Raw genomic sequence first — 25,489 nt, 5'->3', positions numbered from 1 at the left:
TATATTTCCCGGTTGCTTCTTTTCTTTTCTCACATTTTCCTTCTAAAGTCTCTCTGAACACCAACCAGTTCGCACCAGACTTTCTAATAGTACACGACTCTCACGAAAAAGCCATACCTACTTCTCAGCCATGTCTAGTAGTCGATTCGGATCTGGTGCTGGAGGCTCACGGCGCAGCGGCTCACCTCCAACACAAAGGCATACTCCTATGACTAGGGAGGGCGCAGCTGAGACCGCACCTGGACGTGGCGCAGCTGTGAAAGACCCAGTCAGTGGAAATCAAGCACCTGTATTATCTATTCCTTCAGATTCTAGGGGTGCTTCAGCCGGAACGGCTGCTACAACTCATTCACATCCTTCCTCAGCTACGAAGATAGACCAACCTACTGCAGATCAGCTTCTGATCGATGCAGCAGTCAATGACAGAGCCTCCGCAGAAGATAGAAAGTTGTACGCATACAAATTCACACAAGATACGCTATTTCGAGCCCAGGTCCTTGAGGCGTACAGGAGATATCGCTCAGCAAAGGCAGCAGCCGAAAGAAGGAAGGCAGACCTGTTGGCAGGAATAATACTTGTTTTCGCACCAGAGCTAGCGAGTTTGTTTGTTTACGAGCCTCACCAAAATCCATCAGCAGATGAACTCGTTTTGCGTTTGCGGGCAACGAGCCTCGCACATCAAGTAGCCGGGGAAGCTCTCACTGAGTTAGAGAATATAGGATACTCCCACAGCAGTACAGCCCAACCGGCTCGGAGTGCTCCGCCTGCGAATATCTCCCCTCGGGCTACCCTAGCATCTCCAGTAACACCTCTTGGAAGCACTCCCCGGGCTCCAAGACCATCTGCAAGACGTGAGGCTAAGGGTCCAAGAAGAACTACCGGCGACTCCTGAGAAGGTGCGCAAAGCCTCTCAATAGGCATGTGTGGGTAAGAAATGTATTAGTATAAGAACACGCGTCCAGGATTTATCATTGTATACAAACTTATAGACCCTACTTTTCACAAAGATTTATCAAATGAATATTCTGTCTTAGTCCTTCCACTAATAGCATCCGTTTCTTCCAAAGAGCTTTTAACGATAGACCTTCCCAAGGACGAGTTTTCGACATTCATGAGTCTGGTTTCTCATACATCCAAAGTTATGCCATCAAAGAATACAGAATCCAGTTTAAACTGAAACATACACAGGCACTCCCACAGCAATTTTCGCTTCACTGCATCATGGTGCAGGCTGTGCATAGAAATCCAGTCTAACATGACTCAGTGATTTTATCACTTGAGAACAGAGTCACATTCAAGGCGAAGAGTCGGTGTGACACCCTGTCACCAGAAAGCTTGGGAGGATCGAGAGTCTCTGAGACAAGAGACTAAGCCCGGCGAGATCAAATTGTTAATTTCGTTTTGCGAGTGTCTCGACTCGGTATGTGTTTCAAAGTAGGAGGGGACTCGATTGGGCTATTACAGGGCTACATGTTTTCATGCAAAAGATTCCTATTACACAACATGCTAACGTCCGAACACTTTAAGCTTGACGCTTGATTTTAGCTTGCTATAAAAACCTCGCTACAGTTGTCAGTCAACAGCTGTTTCCTAAGGTTGCACAAAAAAGCACCAAGGAGATTCTTGCACCGTAAAATTACTGCTCCGTCTGTTGGATCTTGCCATTTCGACCCACTCTATGCTACAAAACCGCTACTTCAGCCGATATCGCCCGAGAAACTACGTCTCCGTTTACTGGAACAGCGCGCGTTTCAATGAAAGATTCTGAGAAATTCGGTCGAATAGATTCTTGCTTGGAGCGAACATCTTGAGATCGCGAAAAGGCTGTTAAGATCACGTTGCTGCATCACACCTAGAGAAAAAGTATTCTCTTACATTTTTGCGAGGTCTCCTCAAGATGTCCAGAAGAGCCTAGAGCCCGAAAGGCGGCTGCCATGATCACGATCGAGGGCAAAAGATATTCTCGCAGAGCCAACTTGGGGGCCCTCTGAAAGCAGCATCTACGATCTCGATACTAGCAGAATAACACCACCGAGCAGCAGACCTCATTGGCTCTGCCGAAACAAACGATATGATCATAGGTCAGGTGAGAGACATCAGTGCTTTACTGTGCTTAATAATTCTCAATCACTTGCCCTTGTGATTGTTTTTCTTCTTCTCTACTGGCGCACGACAAGATTTTTGGACAGATCTTGCTTATTGATCAGGGAGACAAGTTTGCAATCTCTTGGAAAGGCCCCAAGTCCATTGCATAAGAAGCGCCGTGGAGGCCGTCGCGTTGTCAAATTCCATTCAAGGGTCAGACTGAGACCCGGTGTTCTCTTACAAGAGAGCTCAACATTATCAGTGTGCGGAAACAGCGGAACAAGACGGTACAAGGAGGTCCTGTTCCGTACCATTCCAACCAGCTGGACCTACCGTAGCGTTGGTGCCATGGTACAATGGTACAAGTACGTGTACAGTACGTCTCACTCGTAGTAGAAATAGAGAAATAATTACTGTTTGGGTTGTACGGAGCTTTCCCTGACTATCCCCACGGCGTTCTTTTCTTAGGAGCGTATGTCGTTTTAGACTACTCCGTATATATATTCTGCTTGGAAGCAGAAGAAGTTGCTCTTGTGCTTAACATCGCTGAACTGACTGATTCTCTCAATCAACGCATTGAAATGTATTCCTCCACTTACACAATGTCTCCTACCCTCCTTCGTCTATCTTTAAATCCTCTTGCTTCCTCTTCTGCTCCCGTCTACACCGTCGTTACTATTGTATATGGAGATTCCAGCGATGTCAGCATCTTCTTCCTCCACTCCGCGACTGGCAACGTACTTCCCGTCCACATCAGTGTTACTTTTCCGGGCATGATCACTGCGTGTTCTGCTCCTCCTTTCCTCCACGCATAGTGTATGATGTCGTTAACGAAATTTAAAGGCTCGTCGAACTATGCCTGATAAACCGTTTAGATACAGCAACGCGGCGGAAGCACTGGGAGGGTGTCATCGGAGTACAGTAGGCTTGAGAGAGAAGAGTTTCGAGTATTTCTGGGATAGTTATGAAAGTAGAGGTCATGGCATTTATGTGTAAACCCTCCTCACCCACCCCACTAACTTCGTCCGGCTCGAACAATCGGCTTCGTATATTCCCGTTGTCTCTGCTTTTTTCTCGGTGAAGTGCTGAAAAGGATACACATCTCTTCTCTTCTCTGCTGCTCCTGCCCTTTCTGTTTCTCCTTCCCTTCTTCGATCTTCACTTTTCGCACGTTTAAGAGTCCTTGCCTAATTCTTTACTCTCATTTGTTTCCTTAATTCTCTATGACAATTCAATCTCTTCTCTTTACTTCTTCTCGCGCGGTAAGAAGCGACGTGTACGAGAATTTCTCCCTGGGTTGTAGCTAAGGTAGTCTCAATTTAATTCAGTCGTAACATTCCATACATATATACTCAGTTACATGTCAAGCATTCGGAAATCAGCCTCCTCATGGATGGGTTTTCATTGCTCCCATCGTCTGAAAGGAACGCACAGTGGACGCGAAGGAACGACTCTCATGGAAGAAATGTTGGACCAGTTTTCCACGCCATGCGAGGTATAGTAGTCGACACTAGGACCACAGTGCGGCTGTTTGGTGATACTCAATGGGGTTTCCACGTCACCATTGACAGCCTCTATGTCGTCATCTTCAAAGAATGGGTTGTCCGAGTCTTTAACCCGTCTCTGCTGCGAGAATGTCAAAGAGTTCTCCAATTCGATCAGTCCTACATATTCGGTGTCACTTCCGCTGTCTTTGCTGGAGTCTGCCAAAAATTCCAGTTTTTTATCTCTTCTCGCTTGCTTTGATCGACTTCTCAAGCCGCTTGTCTGTTCGCCCTTTTCTGTTCCCTCCTCCTTGGCATTCTCTGCCTTCTCTTCTTGTTGTTCTTCTTCTCTCCACCGCGAGATCTTTTCGAGTCTCAAGTTCATTCTGGTCACCAAGTCGTGCGGAGTCTCGCCATCATTGTTGGGATGATTGAATGATGCTCCTGCAGCGACAAGCAAGTCTACGTAGGATGAGGGCCGTCGTTGATCCAGTGCCCAGTGTAATGCACTGTTGCCGTGAATGTCAGGCGCATCAATGTCAGGCGCCACGTTCAAAATGAGTCGTAGGATGTTGATGTCATCCTCTAAGACTGCTTCATGCAGTGCTGTTCCTCCTGACTCACTCTGAGTATTTGGACTTGCACCATACTCGACAAGCACTCGGACCAAGGTTTCATTACCGGCGCTGACCGCATCATGAAGTGGAGACCTATTGGAAACATCGCCAGTGTCTGTGGCAGCAAAAGCTTTTAGTAGTAACCTTGCAGCTGTAGCATTCTGTCGAAGCACCGCAAGATGCAATGGAGTCCGTCCGGAAGCGTCCTGGGGGTCAGGACTAACCCCTCTTGCCAGGAGCGATTGTAGGATGCGGGCAGAGTTGGACATGACGGCGTGATGCAAGACGTGATCTCTATCACTCTGCTCGGCTTCCACATAAGCGCCAAACACCAGAAGCCTTCTGACACATTGATTACATTCAGCTTTAACTGCCATCGTGAGCGGAGTGTCTAGATTTGAGGCGTTTACGTTCGGCGCCGCCGACGCCACCCGGAGGAGAAAGTCGAGGATCTTATGTTGGTGACTCTCCACAGAGATCCACAGCGCAGTCTTTTTCTTACTGTCACACGCCTCCACATTCGCTCCGCTCTTTTGAAGTAGTTGTACCATTTCTAAATTCCTATTCTTAGTCGCATGAATCAGCAGCGGACGCCCTTTGTTGTCCTTCCAATCGACATTGGCGCCGTGCGCGAGGAGCAAAGAAGCAATGCTAAGCCGATCAAGTTTGACTGCAACGTACAACGCTGGGATCCCATAATACCTATATGAATCACCCTGTTCTTCGAATATTTGATTCACATCATTTCCCAACGAGAAGAGCAGCTCTGCCAGGGTCTCGTCGTTGGCCAGAGCAACATAACAAAAAGGTGGGAAGTGTAAGCCGTTAAACAATATGCTGAAACTACCATCTGAACAAGGTTGCATCATTTCTAGATAATTTCCGGCCTTCAGTTGTGCAATTGTTGCGAATTTTTCCTGGTCATGTCTTTTGGCCTCGGTCAGCATATATTCAAGGCAGGTCTCATCTTCTGTGTCTATGCACAGAAGGACCATGAGGAATTCAGCTGCAGTGAGTTTCATACACCAAGAGGACAGGATCCGAAAAATCTCGTCAGAATAGTTCTCATAAGCAGCACATAATGTCTCGGCCACTATCTCCGGTGGTATTTCGACGCTCTTATCGATCATGCAGCGTACCGTCCGGATGTCTTTCATCCTAACCGCAAGTTGCAACGATGACTCTCCGTTCTGTATTGGCAAGTGTCCTTTAACTTGACGCTGTAAAAAAATATTTATGAGTTGCTCATCCTGGTTCAGGACGGCTGCATAGAGCGCTGCTTCAGTATCACCGTGGCTCATCACGCCGTTCTCGAGAAGCCATTGCACTGCTCCGTAGTTACACCATTTTGCGGCCAGGTAGATACCCGACTCTTCCCGTTTGTTTCGGGCTGTCCATTGGGAGAAACCAGACGCAGCTAGCTGATGAAGAATCCAAGGCAAGTCAAAGCAGCATGCAATGAATAAAGGCGCAGAAGATGAATCTCCCATCGAGCCGAGTTTCTGGAGCAGATCGTAGTCGCAATCAATCGAACCTGGGTACTCCGAGAAGCGCTGGGTATCTTCCACCCAATCTGTGAAGGCGGTGCTTGGCTGATCATCCTCGAAGATGAATTTCAACACTTGATGTCTTTGAAAACTCTCGTTGGGACCTGGACCAGTTGATAATTGGCAATGAATTGGCCAATAGACCATCGCATACGATTTTAGAATGAAGCCGTTTTCGTTGTACGGTTGAGATTCCAACTCCGGACTCGGGCTTGTATAAGCCTCCAGGCACCTCTCGAGGACAAGTGCGTGTGACGAAGTCGCGGAGAATATCTTATGACACTCGAGGCATTCTCTGACGGACAAATGGGCGAATCTGAAAACACCGAGGTTATCAACCACAACAAGGTTAGAGCACATATCCAGTACCTTGTCCACTGACAGGTCCTTATAAGCAAACGAAGACTTCATGGCAGCCTTGAGTTCGCTAAATTTCATTAGCTTCTGAGCACATAGGAGCCATTTGAACAATTGCTCAGCCAAGACACGGCTAGGGTCAGCAAGGCTCAGAATTCGACCAACTAAGGGATCGTATGACTCTTTCAGTGTCCTTGGAAGCCGGCCAACTTCATGTTGCACATCGTCTTCTATCTTGATCCGCTGGCTATCGCAGAGATTTTCGATCTGAAGGGTAACCCATCGGAACATGCCTCCAGCCCCGGCATTAAGGACGGCAATGACGTGGGTCTTCAGCCGTTCCGACATCCGGCCATTCAGCAGTCGCTTCGTCTCCAGAGCGCGCTCAAGTGAGTATTCAACGAAGCGCCCTATATCATCTCTGTTATTTTCCGCTCGAATGCACACGTTCGCGGAGTTTGCCAAATGCGACGAAATATCGCCATCATCTCTGCTTGCAATAATAACTTTCACGAGACTAGCCGATTGCTTCAGAATTATATTCAGTGCAGAAAACAGTTCGTGTCTGGAGACAGGGTTACATTCGTCAAAGGCGTCGATAATGATTGTAGCCGGACTTTGATCTAAAATCTCGAGGATAACTGGAACGCATTCTAAAGCACTTAGTTGAAGAACGCAGGAAGCATCAGCATCCACTGCTTCGGCTCTCTTCTCATATGCTTGGACCAAAGGGTATCTGATCGGGTAATCGGGCCCCAACGAAGCAAGTTGCTTGAGCAAACTTCTCATGACCTCACATGGTTCGGTCCGTTTTGGTTCTGCTGGGTTTCTTTTGCAGTAGAAGTAGGCTACTGGTGCAGGGTTTGTAACATTGCTGTTCTCCTCCAGCAAGCGCCGAATCACATAGTAGATCATTTTGGTCTTGCCACATCCAGGAATTCCATGGATCCAGAGAACTGAAGACTCGCTCGATTTCCTCCATTGGACGTAACCCGGGTGGCGATCAATCCATGAGCAGGACGCCGGCATAAAATTCTCACCCTCAATGGTGTGGTGCAAGTTGGTTGGTACAACAGATAGCCATGTCAATATTTTTGCTCGCTCGTTCCTCTTTAGATGGTCATGGATTTCAGAAAGCTGAATCGCAGATCGCCTGATTGGCTGCTCTAGCCCAAGGAGCAATTCTTCAAGACGTCGTGATCTGATATGTAGCTTCTGCATGCCCTTTGCATCGAGGACACGTATGCACGAGTCAACACTTGCTGCCTTTTTAGAGATAATGCTGAGGTATGTATGGACACTCGCTTCTGCTGAACAGACTGTCGATTTGACCATGCGCTTGGCCGTGTTTTCACTGAAGTACTTCTTGGCTTTGCTGAGGTATCTGAGAATTGACATATAGAGCTTGACTAAAGCAGTGCTGAGCTGATCGTGCATTGTGAAAGCCTTGCCTTCTCCTAGATAAATTTTCTCCAGAATGGCGTAACGGGCGGTCGTGTTGGACACCAACTCTACCCCCTCCACCATCGCGCCAAAGATCTGGCCGTCATTGATTGCAATCTGGAGGAGGAAAAGTACGCCGGCCCATGGGAGAGCAGTGTGTACAGGATCATATTGAACCGCAACGGTCCCTACCTCCTTAAACTTCTCGATCCATGTGGTGACCTTCTCCAATTTGTCACGGATTATGACCTCCTTGTCGCCTCTCCGGTACTTCCAACGTTTCTCTAGACAGAGCCGCCTCCTCTCGTTGGTGATAGCGAGAATTTCTTGAAGAATTCCAAGCTTGTTGGCGCTATTAACATGAAAGGCCTGCCTGTCTTCTGCAGGGATTGAATTGAAGGCTTCATGCCATAAGTCGTCTGGTGAGGCACTCTGTGAAACAGGCTTGGCCCGCGTTAAGGCCGGCTGGCGAATAGACATGCGTAGCGGAGAATACGTGGTTACTACAGACCTAAGTTAGAGTGGGTCCAACAAACTCTGTCCTGTTCCATAAATGATTCATGACAACTGATTATGAGATCTTGTCGAAGACCACGAACATTTTACGTGTAGAGGCGATAAGACAAACGCAAAGGCGTCGAACAAGAGTCACTCGAGGAATGGATGCATCAGGGGTCCTTATACAAAATGTCCTGCGCCTGAAAGCCTGGGAGCCATACTTCTGGTCCCATTGAATCCGTCAAGAGTGGCTGAGTAATTTTGCCCTCTCATACTAGTGCGCTCAGGGAGTGGCTTGGTTCGAGGCGAAGGCCTATCTGATAGATTTGCTGCAATCTTGGCATTTTTCATTGACAGAAATGAGGGGACTCTTTGGTCACTAGTCTGGGTGCAAGATCTGTCAGTAGTTTTGTCGCCAAGCTGGCAATTTATTCATCAGATAACTAATGCCTCAGGGCCAGACGGGGCGTGGGAGAGCCTTGTGATCCGTGCCACGTAACGCTCTACATTAGAGTGCGGCGGACCATTACTAATTTGACCTTCCTGCCAAGCTAAGGCTGTAAAGCCCGATCTTGAACTTCACTAACGTGTGTCCCTCAACTCAGAAAAGGGACACATCAACCACTCCGCCAAAAGGACAGCACTAATAGGTGTTGAATCACACTTAATTGATGTACCGCTCACTACTACAGAGGGGCCCTGAAGTAATATTAGCTCAGCATTAATTACACTCTATAATTACCAAGATAAAAGAAGAGTTAATCTTTATCTATATTATAAAAACACTACTAAGATCTAATTACATTTAAACACTTCTTATGATTTAACATCATAATATTCTACCTCAAAATTTTAACAGCAAGATCACAAGAGAGTCTATTTTACTATCCGGGCGGTTTTGGGCATTCTACTAAGATAATTAGGTGGTAAATGGCTATCCTTTACCCTCATCGCAATTCTGCCCCACGGCCCCAGCAATTCGAGGATAACGCCAAGGAATTGCAATACTTTCGCAACGCACAGCAATTTTAATCACCACAATTTCACTAATTAGCAAGAGAGAGTAAATAGATGTCTTCATTTCCCTAGACTTATTCTACTTCCACGATATGTTAAACAATCGTGTTAAGGAGAGTATTCAACATTCTCAAACCATTCTCCACCACATTCCTTCAAACCCAGCTCAGCCTCCAAGCACGGATAGAAAAGGCGTCTTTGAAGAATGCACCATTTCCTTAAACCCTTGCTTCTCACTTTGTAGTCCACCGCAGAACTAAAATTTGATGTCGACGACGTCTTTAATGTCAACGTCCACGGCGATGTTGGTGAGAACATTGACGCAGTTGATGATAGCCTTGTACAGTGCAACGTCAGAGTCCTGCTCCTCGGCAGAGAAGAATGAGGGTAGAACGTACAATGACCGCGGTAGTGCTGCAGCGGTAGGAGTCCCCGACCGGGCAAGTCGGTCCGATTTTGTAGTATTTGCCGCTCTTCTTGCAGCCATTTGGGGGCGGGCACTGCAGAGGAGATTTATTAGTCCATAAGTCACCACAATCGCGGAAAACACAACACTGGTGAAGAGTGGATTGTGAAGTACTTACTGTGGATCGGGTCACGAGCCCGTCGGCTGGAGCTGCCTCTGGGGCCGGAGCGGCGAGTGCGAGAGCAGCGAAGGAGAGGACGGTAGCGATCTTGGAGAAATGCATTTTGATTTGTTTGGAGGTTGAAGTTTTTGGGTTTTGGTTTCTTGAAGAGAAGGTTTGGGAGATTTGATTGAGAAGTGGCTGTTTGGCTTCGTTGTTTGAGCTGGATGATTGTCCGGATGATGGGGAGATGAATTTGAAGGGAGTTCAGGTCCTCTTTATAGGTTTTCGGGTCTCCAGCAGATGGACGTAATTCTTGACATTTCGACCTCGAAACGAGCTGCCTCGTCTTGATGCGGAGTCTGAAAAGTATGCAGGGTATACGGAGTGGCGGTATGGCACTTGGTCAAGTGCCAGGTCGGGAGTTTGGGCCTGCATAAGAGGCTTGACCTGCGCCGTGCGCTGGGAACATGGCTTGCGTGTCAAAGCAGGATGATGGCGCTCTGCCGGTAGCACTAGTCCTCGTCCATGTCAGTATCGATGGCGTTGTAGTGGTGACATAGAAGTAGGAACGGCAGGGAGGAGATCGCCGATGAATGTCTATCTACTATCTCATTTACCTCTATCACCCATCCATATGTTACAGAGTATTCCATACACCAGCATATCCATCTGACCACCATCACCTACGTAGACGATGAGAAGATGCGTATATGGCGTAAAAGGAGTAGACACCTTACAAGAGTGTACCATTCAGAGCCTCCCCCGTTTTGGCTCCACAACATATTGCAACAGAGTCATTGGCCCCATGCAACTGTCTTTGGGTACCTATGGTTTGTAACTAAGAGCTTGTGCACAACTGACCATGAACCCACCACAAATGCTTCAACGTGACTTTCCTTTCTGTTCTTAACCTTACATAATAGGAATTGTTTTAACCGCGCCCAATAATCGTCTTCAATGATGTCAGGCCATCCGAGGATCTAGATCACCCGATGGTTCTCCTGCCCAATAGCACACCAAGTAAGGATGAATGGAGCTGGGTGAGGAATGGAGAAACAGAATTTTGTTTTAACTTTCCAGCCACAAGTGCAGAGAGTGATGCAGGTGGTGTTGTGGCTGCATATTTGCACCTTGCCCCATATGCGCAGACACTCCACTTCAGCATATGTGACCTTTGTCAGAGCCTGGTTGCTCCTGCTTTTTCTGGTGGACTAGGAGGGCGCTATGCAAACTGGATCTCTTGGCTGCGTTTAGGCAAGCCAAAGCTATGCTGGGTTCTGTTTTGCCTTGTTTACCACCTATCATCCACCGCATGAATCTTGTGTTCTTTCTGATTGATCGGCTATACCCGCTAGTTCGCGCATAACTGTCTTCTGTTTTGCCTCGTTTACTAACCACCCTTGTCATCCACCGCATGGATCTTGTCTTCTTTCTGATTGACCGGCTATACCCGCTAGCGCATAACTGTCTCCTGTTTTGCCCTTGTAGAACACTGAAAAGGCCCGAAATTGTCTCCATCTGTCAAGCAAATCAAGCCATGGCTTGTAAATAGTGCTTATGAAGAGCAAGTTGGCTCTGTTGCTGTTTGATCTATCTCCAAAATGTCTAAATACGCAGATAAAGACAGTCGAAATCGATCGATTGCGTGGCCCACAAGCCGATCAACAAGCAGAAACAAGCGAACAAAAACAGGCCCCCAGCAGCTCACCTCCACCAAACAGCACCCACAGTGCTTGACACCAGCAGACAAGATACTCTTACGGCTAATGTAGCATCTTGTTCTGTCACATTTATAGGCTGTGATGTCATGACAGGCTGCATCTTTAGAGCCAATCTGACATATTCCCGCAGTCCTTTTTGTAGGGTGGTGCCGTTAAATGCCAAAGCTGTCCAGATGCATTCAAATCAGACTAAGGCCCTTAGAACATGTACCGCAACCAATCAGAATACAGAGACCCAATGCCGGGAGGGCGGTAGATGTACGTAGTAGTATCATAAGGTGGAACGACTATGTCATTTGGCTGTAACGCGTGTCATTCCGATCTAGTTCTATTGCACGATGCTTCATCTTCTGAGGGTTATGGAACAATTCTGCTTAATCAGTCCATGCAACCTCCGGGTACTGTTCGAAACTTCAAGGCTTACAAGACACTTGACCGCCTTGATAAAAGACGCCACAGCAAGTGGTAAGTATGCCGTTCCTCTTCCCTTGCGTTGATTGTCTCAGTTTCTGTTGGTCGCCCTAGATAGCCCTCGGTTGCTTAGACGCCATAATCAGAACTTGAACCTCCTTGAAAAACAGATGCCCCATCCTGCAGGCCAACGTTCACAAGTGCGTAGGACTACGACAACCAGGAGCTAAGACACCCAAGTTACTACGGTACCAGGCAGAAGTACCCCTAGCACGGTGCTAGTACATGCCATTCCGAACACTACGGGTACAGATGGCCCTGTTGATTTTGTACGGCGCAATGAAACAAACAAACTAATCTTAATTGGGGCAATTTCTGGGCACTCTATACTCACTGCGACAAGGTGACAGACAATATGTGGCGTAGTTGTAACCTTACTACGTACATGGCGTTCTTAGCACCGTGCTAGGAATGCTTCTGCCCCCTACTGTAGTAGTGGCTGACGGGAGTGTAGATCATTGCTTTTTCTAGTAGATCCGCCCCGTCGTGGCATGGTCCGCGGAACGGATAGACTTTAGAGTAACGCAGGAGTGCCGAAGGCTAGCAAGCACTTTAGCACACTACTTACCTGAGTTGGCATCTTGCTATGTACTACGGGGGAGGCCTGAAATTATATTACTTGATGCTAGTAGCGGCTAGTTGCTGTTCCCGGGTATAATTGCTGCGAATTGTGACCAGGAAGCTTGTTCTGTGTACTACGTACATCCATTCCAAGAGGTCATATTATTTATTACATCTAACTTTTTGGACGTAGCTGTTCGGTGCAGAATTGGCTTGCGAGTAAAGATACTAGCGCTGAACTAACATTATTCCAGGCCTCCCGTAGTAGCACATATTAATTAACCTCATACGTCTTGGGCCAAGATGTAGGAAGTGGAAGGCCGTACGTGTGCTCCTGCCACTGACTGTGACGGCCACACATTATCGGGAAGTAAAAGCCACAGCGCGGCGAGAGCAATAAATGAGTGCTGGTCCTAAAAATTTCAGCAGAGTTTAGCGTTCTTTGCGATCTTGATCCCACACAGTCCTCGCCTACATACTAAGTCTGTGAGTTCGGGCCAGCCTCGGTGAGATTCCAAGTTTTTCTCCCTGACCTTCCACAATACTCAGTGCCGACACGATCAGGTCTACTGTACATTGGCTATCACCAGAATCGATGACAGACCGGAGCCTACAAGGAGAGTCCACCCTTAGAGAAAAAGAGGAAGTGGGTGGGGGGCAGGTTCAGTCTCTTGTATTGTAAATGGACACGGTGAATATTTCAGCCCCTCTACTCATACTAAGCTAGACTGTACGACTTATACGCGTGCGGCTTTTAGAGTTCGCGGTACGCGAGCTATACCCTCCTGAGTGTGCTGTACACGTTTTGCCCCACAAAAAAGCACTGCAAAACAGCTCTAACGAAGGTGCACCAAGAATGCAAAAGCCCTAGCAAAGGCGGGCGCGATGCTTGTGATGTTGCGATCGCTGTTTGCACTTAACACAACAAGTTACGCTGGAATCATTTTAGTGGCGAATCAGCTATCTACACAGCCCTGTTCCAATGCCGCTCATACAGCTCAATATCCATTCAATGCGGGTTTGCTAAGAAGATGTTGAAAGCGCATGTACGTGCCAGAAGCTTCATTCAGGCTCTTCCGCATTCGTGAGTCTTGTTCTGAACTCGTCTTCAAGAAAAGCACCCCAACTCGTACGACGCCATGAGGATGGCTGAGATCCTGATGCGGCTGGCCCGTGTTTGTAGAAACGCTTGCACTCGGCGTAATCATTTCCATCCTTCGCAAAGTCCCTCATGCGCTCAACAGAGGGCACAAGCCCATTTGGATCTTTTTTGTTGTTGATAGCCCCAGCAGCGATGAGATCATAGATCATCTTAATATACGGGAAGATACGTGTCAGCCTGCTATGGTTGCTTGTGTTGGCAAGCATCCACACAAACTCGAGGGTGTTCAAAGGGCCCCTGGGCATTAACATCAGCGCCTTTTGCTAGGAGAAGTCGGAAGATTTCGGAATCAGAGTCGTCTGTGGTTCCAGCTTTCTCGTCGATATAACTGTGGAGGACTGTGCCAAACGGACCACACTGCTCGTTGATGTCTTCTCCTCGAGCGCTGAAGACATCAATTATTCCTTCAGCATCATCTATGTCTCGTTTGCCGATTGCCCAGAATGGTCTCAGTCGTGCAGAATTAATTGCCTTCCATGAACATAAATGCTCATTATTGATCCATTCGGATCTCTTAGGTTCGCTGAAGCTTAGTAAGAGCTTACCACGAGGACGGAGCAGTAACAGGACCTGAATTACTTCACAGGAAGCCTGCCGTATCGCCTCCAAGAGCTCATCGTCCGTAACGATAGGATAGTGTTGCAGCGCAAGCCGCAAGGTTGGTAATCTTGTTGTCGCCGCGTTATCAATAGCAAATCTGACTGCGTAACGGCGTACTATTTCTTTCTTCTTTGGTTGGCGCCAAAACAGGTTGCGGACTACAGATATATAATAGTTTACCAACGAGCTCCCTGGCTGTGAAACACCAATACCCGTATCTAGAGAATTTGATTCACTCGCCTCCTCGCCTTCTGCCTCAAGGTAATCTTCGACAAAACATGTTAAGGAGTGTCCGATCGCCAGTTGGATACCTGTTTGAACCTTGCGCTTCGACTCTGAACCTAGTGATTGGTAATGAAGCCTTTGGCAGGCACACACTCCATCAAACAGGCCGCAGTGCAAGAAGACATATGCTCGTGAGAATATAGTGCTTAACATTGCGAACGTTGAAGGCCCTGGCACAATTCGAACAGATGAGCATGTTCTGGAAGATAGTACACTGCATACGCCAGTAGCAGTCGTGTTTAGATTGACATCCAGGCTGGGATAGTCATTTGATTCGAGATTTGAGGACTTGATGCACTTTCGGAGACATCTGGCTCTTCTTCAAGGCGTCTCGATACAACCGCGGGATAACAGAAAGGTTTTTGAGCTTCCCCCCAACTTAGCCTTGCCCGTGCTCGCTGATATTCCACAGCACAAGAGTGCAACCATAGTCCGTCTTCGGAGTCAGGAATAAATGAGGATACTGAAAGCTCTGCCCAACCTCTTTTATCTAAGAACGTCTTCACAGTCCTATGTAGTAATCCCACGTTAGAAAGCCTATCAGCTGCTCCAAAGTCCTGCTTCTCATGATAAATCCCGACTAGCCCTCCCGTTGAGGCTAGAACCCGCCGCTTGAATGAGTCAAGCTCAGCACGGGAAAGAGCAATGTGTCCAACATCCTGGTACCGCCGTTGTAGGAACTCAGAACGCAAGCCCAACAAGGCTTGAAGCATCTCGATTGTCACAGTGTCGATTGCTTTCACAATAAACATCAAGACAACTCTCGCAAGAGCTCTGTCTTTGGGCGAGGCTTTCTGAATGATCCGCGAATATATATCCTCCAACTCAACCGGCATGTCGTGTATTCTTTCCATTCACTTATTCAGCAGCAACGGCGAATCTTCATGTACAAATATCACACAGCGAACAAGTTCATGGAATGCTCCATACAAATTTGGTGAGGGAATTCACGGCCTAATTGCGGAGTTGAAAATTTCAATTGGCCGTTTGGCTTCAACCGTCCGCCGTAGAATTATCGGCAACTCTAGGTGCGGAATGAGATTACCATTTCCTCATACCCAACCATCATCGCCATCAGCATCTCCATTCACCCAAACGGTGCCTTCAAAATCAGTCATTCTTGCGCCGCTAGTAGCATACATCTCCATGTGGACCGTATAATTCCCTTTTTTCAGCTACCAGTATGGAATGACCACGCTATAAGACATCTCGACTGGTCCTCTCTTGGGAGGACACACGCTCGCTCCATTCTGCGTAATCTCCAGCTTCCCATTAGAGCAAAGGTCGGCCTCGAAGCTGGGTCCGACAGTTCCATTCAGCAGCACGGTAATTTTGAGACTAGGTGTGAGACCGATGTCAGAGTTTATGCTTCCTCGGAGGCGTAAGGTCATGAGGTTGTTGTTGTGTAAAGTATCAGTACGCTATTCCAGAATCGATGATTGATACGCTGCGATATGTTATTGAGCGCAAGGACTTACTCAACTGGTGGGTTTGGCAGAAGATCTAGAGCGTCGATGGACAGTATGTCATTGCTCTGGTCATCCACGTAAAATGCAGGAGAGTCTCCTGGCACTGGTTGACGGCAGCTGGGAGAGTTCATCGAATCTGAAGCTCCCTCAGTCGACTGAAGCTGTGCTTGGCGGTTCCCGGGAAGCGATATGACAGTTGGGATTATAGTGGAGAGGAGCCAGAGGAGCTTCGACCGATGCATTTTGTACGTACGATGATAGAATACAAGGAAGGCGCGTAGGTTTTCCGGCCGGGCACTCGCAAAACACAGCTGGGCACTGCAAAGAAAGCACCAATGAGGTCCTTAAATTAGATCAGTTGAGGTCTTGAGAGTGCAACAGAATGGCAAAGCTATGGTAATCAATTAACTTTTCTTTTTTGCGAAAGCTGTCTTGTAGTAAGTGTTATGAATCGGCGCCAAGCCATCCAGTATCCGTTGAAGTACTACTAGTTACTTGTTGACCTTCTGAGAGGGCCTATTGGCCGCGTTTAATATGCGTAATCCCTGCGTTTCTACTGCTTCTAATTGGTCAATTTCCAACGCAATTTCGCTTCTAATTTCGCTGTACGGAGTACGGTACAGCCAATTGTACATAGATCTACGCTCTCTACCCCCGTAGCTATCAATCAACTTGCTTCTCTACGCACTCTGCACAGCAGGTTGACATTACTTCATGCAGCTGATAGCTTACGCGTTTCAAGCAACTTAGGTTGTTCACTACTGACCATACTCTAGATTGTACAAGCCATGTGGATGAGCAAGCTTGAGACGAATCCACGACCAATCAGAGAGCCGCATATATCTGGGAGGCTTGAGACCACTGCCAGTGGCCGAGAGACATGTTTCGGCCCGAAGGACTTCGTATTGTGTACTACTTAGGAATTAGGATTCAAGGCTACCGGGCCTGGAAGGTCTATGGCATGTCTTGTAGGGGAGCTTTTCCAGCGGTACAGCTTTCTACTTTCGAGACTGGAAGAGCAGGTTGTGGACTGCGCCTTCAAATGCTTCTGGCCGGTGCGACAATGGGCAGTATCATCAGCTATGATAGTAAGCGTCCTCTGGTATGTGCCGAAACCTACTGCTATAAGAAATTCTCTGAATTTTTCTAATTTATATCAGTTCTTTAAAATTCCTATGACTTTTAGACAGATCGAGCTGTACAGTACCGCTCCTCGACCTCTTATCGACTTTACCTGTATTCCTGTGTCTATTTGATTCAAAACCTTATACTGAAGTGCCCCGAAACTTTCTGGACCTCCGCGCCAGTAATAGCGACCCAACATACTTCTGCCTCTCAATACTTGAAAGATGATCAAGCTATGCGACCTACTGGCTCTCAAAGTGTAGCTAGTCTGTGCTCTACCACGGGCATCGCCGGCACCAGCTACAGGAACAGAAGACGCCACTCTCGTCGCATCAATATCATCTATCGTAAAGTCGGCCGGTCTTAAACCTTACGCAACGCCTTTGTCGACGGATGAGATCAAGGAGTGGAATGCTCTAGGCGACTCCTTCACCGCAGGCATTGGATCTAATGGTCTCGACGATTCTCTTAGGATTTCGCAGGACTGCAGCCGTTACGACAAAGCATATCCCATGCAAATGAACGCTGATACAAGATGGCCTGGCAAACCGGCGGACCGAAAGCTCAATTTCGGTGCTTGCTCAGGCAACGTGATGCAAGACATCCGAACTAAACAGGTCTATTCCCAAGTTCTCAAATAACCCTACATCTTGCCGAGCTAATGGCCGTCGTGCAGCTGTCCGATAACGCACCAGTAGACTACCAAAACTTTGGGAAGCCTCAGCTTGCCGTAATTACTTTGGGTGGGAATGATCTCGGTTTCGAAAGGTAAGTGCCATATGAAGCTCCAGCATGTCTGATTGCCCAGCAAATGGCTAATATTATGCAGCGCCATCAACGCCTGCATAATTCGAGCGCATGGGTGGCCGAACATTCCGGTATGCTCACAGTTTCCTACAACGCAATCATTTGGCTGATGGTTTAAGGGCCGTAACCGCGTTTTGATTGGCATCGAGAACAAAATCCAAGACCTGGGCTTCCTGGGCGCTTTTGATGAATTACTCCTTGCTATCGTGGTCAAAGGTCGTGTGAATGGAGGCGCTGACCCACCTGAGTCTTTTCAGCTTTTTGTCAATGGGTACGTTCCTTTCTGGAACGAAGTTGATAGGGGCTGCGATGGTGTATCCTGGGAGTGGTAGTGGCCGACAAGAGATCACCTCCTTACAACCCAACTTCGCAAAAGAATGAATGACATACTCAGAGACCTGAATTTCCAAATCAAGCAATCGGCTTTTCGATTGGCGAATGAAGGCGTTGTTTACGTTGAAGGATTCCAGGATTCATACATTGATCATCAGTTCTGCGACCCCAAAGCAGATACGAATCTGAAGAAGCCTATTTCACCCAAAACTTGGTTTTGGGCTAGCGATAGGTTCGTATTTAAAATCTCCAAGCCCCAAGGTTCTATCCCCAATTGACTCGTTATAACAGCCCGTGGAATGAGGGCGAAGGACCAACCTCAAGCAGCGATTTCGACCTTCCACAAGCGATCCTCAACGCACTAGTCCCTGACGCTGGCCACAGAGCTAGCATAACAGCGGCCCAAAAACCCCCCGTCAAACTTCAATGACGCATTTAAAAGCCGAGAAGCCTTCGAAGCCGCTCTGGACAGCCTGAAAACCAGTTCTGACCCATCTGTCGCTGCTATTCCGGAGCAGTGGCGTCGTATTTTCCATCCTAAGGGCACAGCATATAGGCACCACTCAGACGTGAATCTAAACACCGTCCTAGCCAACAGACAAGCGAAGCCAGCGGCCCCGCCTCCGCCGACCCCTCCTCCAGCACCCACTCCAACAGAGGAGGAAGAGAATAATATATGCGGCGTTTGGTATAGGATCATTCTGAATCATTTCGAGATCAGAGGGGAGAATTTCGACCCAGTTAAGTTCGGTAAGGATGGCTCCGGTTTGAAGAAGGAAATCAAGGGGTGCGGCGCTTTGACCAAATGGCGCTTTGAGTACACGCCCAAAGATCCGAATTTCGCGTGGTTTGCCTCTGGGCAGTTGCCAATTGGTACGAAGGCTTGCGTAGGAATGGCAGTGGTTTCCGCAGATGGGGAAGGGCCTGATGGGTGTACTGGTCCCGGTTGAATATGAATTCTTGCATATATCATTGGTCTTTCCCTTTTCTGCTAAGTTAACCACGTTGGAGAAGACGATTATCGACTTTTCCCGAATACAAGAGTCGTTATGTCACTTACCGGCGGCAAGCCTGGATGTGGAAAGTCAAGAAAGTCAAAGTGGTAGTATCGTGGGGGGCACCTGTGCATCTATTGTAAAGGGGTGAAGCTTAGCTTTACCACCTGAAATTCTTGTCCAAAACAGGGGCTCTTCGGTCTTGGGCCAAAATGAGAAATCTGAGGACCAGACCCATTCAAATGTTGCCTCGTTAGTCAGAACACTGGCGATCTGCTGCTGACGCTGGATTCTCGCACCAAAGTCAATTGTCTCGGAAAGTGCTGTGTCTGGTGTCAGCGCCTCGAACGGTACTCAACAACGCAATCAGCACTTTGCGGAGAGGCTACGGACTGCACACCTGTTAAGACACCTGTTTGGTGCTCCTGCTGTTGACGTGATGTGACTGGCTGAATACGATTGAGATACCCGGAGAGAGCAGCCCGAAAGGACACAAAATCCAGGGTCTTGAGCAGACTTTAACTTGCACATGTTTAAGTGATCAGCTATGATCATGGAAGTCTGCTCAATGTCTCTTCTATTGAGGAAGGCCGATGTATCGGGAACCACCTTGGAGCTGTTAGAAGTTACTGCTGGATTGGGCAAGCAACAACCTACCTTGCCATCGAATTTCTTCAAATTAGTCAATGGCTTTCCTTCCCGAAAGCTGTATATTTGTATCTTGCTATCCGTTGGCACATCTCTGTTACATCAGCTTCAGGCATACGTTAGCTTCATCAAGAATGAAGAACGGCGTTCTAATTCTCAGCGCGGCGAAAGATCAGAGGCAATTGATGAAGATGTATCTCATTTACTATCTGTCAAACAAAAACTACTTTACGGGTCCTCCGTGTACCGCGGTCCTTTTGGTTCAATACTATCCCATCTGCAGACTCTGCAACTAATCTCTGTGGGCTTGATCAGCAGGCGCCTGAGCGTACTACGACACATATTGGATAGGGCACCAGCCCCAACCCCAACCCTTATACAGCGCCACTAGCAGTAGAGTGCAAGGCAAGGTAAAAGCCCAGTAGATCCAAAACCGGGACGAGACAACCACATCTTCCGACCAGGTCAGCGTAGGTACCGCAAAAAGCGTGGCGAAGAAAGTCCTAGGCAAGAAAAAAATGGTCATTAGTGCCACCACTTTCATCGAGGCACTGTTATCCTTTGCGGAGGAGGCGATCTGTAGGCTTGTGGTTGCGTCGTTTTGGTTGATAAGGTTAAACATCTGCCATCAGCTATCAGTATGCCAAGCATGGTCCTCTATCGCGGAAGTGTCAAGGGGAAGCGGTTCTTACCACAGAAAGCTGGTTTCTTGCCCTCTCCTGTAGGTACCTAGTGTCCTTCTCTCTCGCCGCAACCTGCTTGCGAACGAGCTTCAGGGCCTCCGCGGCCTTGCCCAGACCCGATCCTCCCTCTCGGATTAGCGCACAAGACCTACCCGCCGCCTCCGTCAGCAGTGGTGCAATATCACCAAACTCATCTGCAATCTCAATATGCCGTAGCACATTTGCCAGCGCGGCGGTTGAAAAGCCCACTATCTGTGACATCTCAGCGAAGTTGCCCAGCTGCGGCTTCCATGTCTTGCCGTGGCCTCTGTTCCAGGACTCCCAGCATCCGTACCCTGTCTGGCTCTCAGCCTGGCGAATAGTCTGCAACTCGTTGGTGAGGATGCTCTCGATCCAGCGGTGGGTTTCCAGGAGTGCGACAAAGCGCAGCAGCCAGGGGTGGGCGACCAGATCTCTCTGCAATTCAAGGGTTTTGGCGAAAGTGCGGAAAATTTCACAGCTGTCGCCGACGCTGTCGGAGTGCCTGGGGATGAGGATACCTCTTGTCCATCTCGAGGAATGGTTGTAGGACCAAATGAGGCAAACCGAGATTGACTTCAGATTAAAGGTGTCTAAAAATTTCTCTGACCCGATCGAAGACTCGCTTTGAAAGTCCATAAGTCCATAACTCTCTCTCTGGAGCATGTGCAGCACGTAGGGCTCCAGTTTGAAGGCGGTAAACAGGTCCAAGAAGATGTCTTGGGTGATTTGCAGCTCTCCATAAGGGTGTCTGTTAATTCTGACGAGAAGTAAACCGGCCGCGGGCTTTTGAGAGTCTAGCTCTGGCGACGTCCGTGTAACTCGGTGAATCAGGCTGCGCGCCCTGGTGCTCTCTTATTTGAAGACCGTCGTGTTTGGATACGCGAGAGTCTCCAACACATGATGAGTGCCGCTCTGTAGACTGAACTTTTGCTCGGAGAAGAATTTATCTTTAGCTTGTTGTCGAAGGCTGTCCATGCTTGATCGCTCTGATGCGAGCAGTTAGGGAGGACATCTTTCAGGCTGCAATGTTAGAAAGAATCGACCCCGTGGTGGCGTAAGATGAATGTGCGCAAAGCGTCGCCTGTCACTTGGAAAATCTGCCTGGAGCTTAAATCCCTCCCGGGCGGTGTACGATGCCACTTATGGTCGCGGGATCGCACGATAGGAGTGAGAGTTCAACCCCAAAACGTGACCACGGTTAGCGCAGCCCATTTGACGAGGGGTAGGAGCGCAGTGAGGGTTGAGTGGTCGACCGTGCTTTCTTGGCCCCGTCAAGGCATGCGTTGTGGCTCAGCTTGCATGCCTTTCTTTTTGCGAGTGTGCAGATCCGTTCCTCTTTTACCTTTGAAATAACATACCTTCAAAGGCGGAATCTGGCTGAATGAGCGGGAAAAGCAACATCAGATTTTAGGTTGGAATTGGGTTAGGCTGTGTCACGTCAAGTCTTTTGGGGAAGGAAGGGTGTTGACCAATGTTAATGAGAAACTTGATATTAAATACACCGCCACACCCAAGTAGCGACTTGATTCGCTTCAATAACTAGTCCCGTATCCAAAAAGAGCGCACCCCGACAAAATCTTCCTGCAATTTTTGGTGGCTTTACCTTTGTCGAACAAAAGGATTCAAGACGGTCGGCCATGAATCTCGTCTTACTACTAATTCCTCGAAGTGTTGTCCTGAAGCGACCTAGTTCAGAGCTCACGGGATCCTGTGAGCAGGCGCATGCGGTCTCGCCGATACGGTCAAACCTCAATGGCTAGTTGCTTGACCTTTCTGACGTCAGTGTCCGATTCCACAGAGTGACATAGCCTAGAGAACTCCTCCACGTCTGACGCCTTGCTTTCCCCCAGTATCAGGTGTCTGCCGCCTCTCCTGGGCGCGTTACATTAGAGAGATAATACGCGGGAGGTTTACAAGAGCTGTTTGTATTTGGGAACGCGGCGCCAGCAACTCCGCACAACTCCCGGATTTTTCGCAAGACTTTCGCAATGCACAGTACATTCTAGGCTTTCTAGCTATTCCGCTGCCCTAGCTATCGCGTGGTGTTCTATAAATTGGCTAGTCGAGAAAGCGTTGAATTAGAACATAAAGATAGGAGAAGAGAAGTCAGCTGGAGGCGGACAGCCGATTAAAGTCTGGCACTGTGGGGCCCAGAGGCAGCGGCGTAACAAGCCAGAAGAGAGGCCAGCTAAGAGGGAAGCAAAGATGGGAGGAAGGAATAAAGGATAGAAAAGATGGGACGAGGAAGGAAGATCGAGGAACAGCGAGCTCTCTATAACCAGGCCAAGCGGCGAGGGAACACTAACCCCGATCGGGTGGGGCTAAACCGGTAGAGACAGCGCACCGGTAGCCAGACTACATATAAATAAATGCAAACACTATCCAGTAGTCAACAAGTATACTCACCTTGATTCCAGCCTAGACGGGACATCATCAAAGGACAAATTGAAAGCTGCGAGCGGCTTACTAAATCTTGCATACTAAAGCTATAAATATTTGTTGTGTACAAGCACAACGCAAGAGTGCATCTACTCCTAGCTTCTCTCATCATGACAGTCAAAAGCTGCGTAAAGCGCAACAACTCGATAATCACATCTTCCGAAGGCAGGCCACCATCTCAGCACCTTAAGAACAACCGTGTCCGACATCCAGATGGAGCCCAGCCGAGCAGACTTTTGCCATCCTTTCCAGCCTTATGATATTCAGCTTCAGTTTATGAAAGATCTGTATCAGACTATCGATGAAGGGAAGGTTGGTATTTTCGAATCTCCTACCGGAACTGGAAAGTCATTGAGTCTTATCTGTGGCTCCTTGACATGGCTTAGAGACCATAAACGGAGTGTGCTTGAAGGCCCTACTGGAAATGTGGAGCCTGGCGATGACCCTGACTGGATGATTGACGCAGAAAGACAAGAACGAAGACGTGCCGTATTACAACACAGGGAGGAGCTCGAAGGAAGACTTTCTGAAGTGCGGAGACAAGAAACAGCACGAAGGAAAAGGTTTTCTAATCAAGTTCGGTCGTCTAAAAAGCTTGTAAGCCCTGTCGAAGTCATGCAGAAACAAACCTGATTCACTCCAGCGTACTCATCAACCGGAGATATTGGATTCTGCGGCAGAAACCGACGACTTTGAATTCCTCCCAGAAGAATGCGACAGCAAGGTTGTGACTGAAGGAAACGGCTATCCTGGGCCAGGAAAGGATCATGATGCCCTGTCGTCCAATACTCAGGCACTTCTTGCAAAGCTGAACGGCGTGAAGAGAACCGTAGAGCAGATCTCGGCTTCTAAAGAGACGAGAATTATCTTTTGTTCTCGCACGCATTCTCAGCTCACACAATTCGTGAACGAGCTGAGACGGGTCAAGCCACCTCTAAGCATCACCTCATTAGATGAGAATGGGCTGGGCGAATCATCACCTCCCCAGGAGGAGGTTGTCAAGCACTTGTGCCTTGGTTCAAGGAAAAATCTTTGCATCAACCACAAGGTATCACGACTGGGATCAGTGGCAGCCATCAACGAGAGGTGTCTTGACTTACAAAAGCCAGGTGTGCCTGAGGAGCGGAAATGTCCCTTCCTACCGAAGAAGGATAACGAGGATCTGATCGACAGTTTTCGAGACCATGCTCTAGCCGAAGTGTATGACATCGAAGACTTGAGCAATATAGGCCGAAGCATGGGTGTCTGTCCATATTACGCCTCTCGAGCCGCTATAGACTCGACCGAGATCTTGACGTTGCCCTACCCTCTGCTTCTACAAAAGTCAGCTCGCGAAGCTTTGGGCGTTTCTGTCAGAGATCACGTCGTCATTATCGATGAAGCTCACAACCTCATGGATGCTATCACTGACACTTATTCGTGCTCAGTTTCTCTACATCAGGTAGAGACGGCAACTTCGCAAGTTATGGTGTATGTCCAGAAGTTCAAGGACCGGCTGAAGGGCCAAAATAGGATGTATATTACGCAGCTAATTCGTCTACTCAATTCCATCTCGGACTCTCTCCGCTCTACAGCAAGCAACACGCGTGAAAATGAAGCAATCATCACTTCCGGCCAATTACTCTCAGGAAAAGGGGTAGACCAGATCCAGCCTCATAAACTGATCAGCTATCTTCAAGAGAGTAAACTGGCTCGTAAAGTTGAAGAATACGTTCAGTACACTGACGAAGCGGCCAAAGGTGGAATTAACCATCCTCATGATCGTGGCGCATTGCAGGTCTTCCAGAGTTTCATTGCCGTTCTGATGAATCCGTCCTCTGAAGGTCGTTTCTTCTTCTCCAGAGACGAAGACGGCCGCATCCAGGCTCGTTACACGCTGCTCGACCCCCGAGAACACTTTCGAGACATTGTGGAGGAAGCCAGAGCAGTTATCCTGGCGGGTGGGACCATGTCCCCGATGTCTGATTACAAAGACCATCTCTTCTCCTATCTACCACCCGACCGCCTTCAAGCATTCAGCTTCGGCCACGTGGTACCACGTGAGAACATATTCGCACGATCGGTCAGCACGGGCCCATCAGGCGTGGAATTTGACTTCACCTTCGAGAAACGAAAGTCAGAGAAAACGCTCATAGAGCTTGGGAGGATGTTCATCAGCTCTTGCCAGGTCATTCCCGATGGTGTTGTGGCCTTCTTCCCTAGCTACGACTTTCTCAGCCATGTCGTCACGGTCTGGAAGAGGGCTCCTCTACCCAGCACCCATCCCAACTCACACAACACCTCCGCACAACCCTCCATCAGCATCTTCTCCGCTCTCAACGCCATAAAACCCATCTTCTACGAAACCAAGAAAGACCCTCACCAACCAAAATCCTCGCCTCAAACCCCAACCACAAACCCCGAACCAACCACTCCACCCCACCGAACCTCTCCCTCACTGCCACCCGCCCAAGAATCCCTCCTGCAATCCTACACCCGCGCCATCGACCAAAACCGAACCCGAAGCCCCAACCACCCCACCCCCAACCCGGAAGCCAAACCCACCGGCGCCC

At 48.4% G+C, this 25,489-nt stretch overlaps 6 protein-coding genes across 6 annotated transcripts; 3 read left to right on the top strand and 3 right to left on the bottom strand.

Annotated features, from left to right (window-relative positions):
• Positions 1-130: 130 nt before the first annotated feature.
• On the top strand, positions 131-892 carry EPUS_07327 (uncharacterized protein; the record flags this gene model as incomplete). Its single annotated transcript, XM_007788047.1, has 1 exon — positions 131-892. The coding sequence occupies one exon, from the start codon at positions 131-133 to the stop codon at positions 890-892; it is 762 nt and encodes a 253-aa protein (XP_007786237.1).
• Positions 893-3,486: 2,594 nt separating this feature from the next.
• Positions 3,487-8,013, bottom strand: EPUS_07326 (uncharacterized protein; the record flags this gene model as incomplete). The annotated part of the gene is made up of 1 exon (XM_007788046.1): positions 3,487-8,013. One exon carries the CDS (start codon positions 8,011-8,013, stop codon positions 3,487-3,489), a length of 4,527 nt encoding a protein of 1,508 aa, XP_007786236.1.
• Positions 8,014-9,304: 1,291 nt separating this feature from the next.
• On the bottom strand, positions 9,305-9,737 carry EPUS_07325 (uncharacterized protein; the record flags this gene model as incomplete). The annotated part of the gene is made up of 3 exons (XM_007788045.1): positions 9,305-9,385; positions 9,447-9,548; positions 9,633-9,737. The coding sequence occupies 3 exons, from the start codon at positions 9,735-9,737 to the stop codon at positions 9,305-9,307; spliced, it is 288 nt and encodes a 95-aa protein (XP_007786235.1).
• A 7,212-nt stretch (positions 9,738-16,949) lies between these two features.
• On the top strand, positions 16,950-19,101 carry EPUS_07324 (uncharacterized protein; the record flags this gene model as incomplete). Its single annotated transcript, XM_007788044.1, has 7 exons — positions 16,950-16,988; positions 17,275-17,628; positions 17,688-17,779; positions 17,841-17,889; positions 17,938-18,089; positions 18,213-18,383; positions 18,594-19,101. 7 exons carry the CDS (start codon positions 16,950-16,952, stop codon positions 19,099-19,101), a joined length of 1,365 nt encoding a protein of 454 aa, XP_007786234.1.
• Positions 19,102-20,125: 1,024 nt separating this feature from the next.
• On the bottom strand, positions 20,126-21,473 carry EPUS_07323 (uncharacterized protein; the record flags this gene model as incomplete). The annotated part of the gene is made up of 3 exons (XM_007788043.1): positions 20,126-20,416; positions 20,487-21,339; positions 21,394-21,473. 3 exons carry the CDS (start codon positions 21,471-21,473, stop codon positions 20,126-20,128), a joined length of 1,224 nt encoding a protein of 407 aa, XP_007786233.1.
• A 1,740-nt stretch (positions 21,474-23,213) lies between these two features.
• Positions 23,214-25,264, top strand: EPUS_07322 (uncharacterized protein; the record flags this gene model as incomplete). Its single annotated transcript, XM_007788042.1, has 3 exons — positions 23,214-23,534; positions 23,581-25,052; positions 25,105-25,264. The coding sequence occupies 3 exons, from the start codon at positions 23,214-23,216 to the stop codon at positions 25,262-25,264; spliced, it is 1,953 nt and encodes a 650-aa protein (XP_007786232.1).
• Between the last annotated feature and the right edge of the window lie 225 nt (positions 25,265-25,489).

Source organism: Endocarpon pusillum (assembly GCF_000464535.1).
Source record: "Endocarpon pusillum Z07020 unplaced genomic scaffold C711415, whole genome shotgun sequence".
Classification (NCBI taxonomy): Eukaryota; Fungi; Ascomycota; class Eurotiomycetes; order Verrucariales; family Verrucariaceae; genus Endocarpon; species Endocarpon pusillum.
Note: the sequence above shows the minus strand (reverse complement) of the source record. Positions and strands in the feature narration are given on the sequence as shown.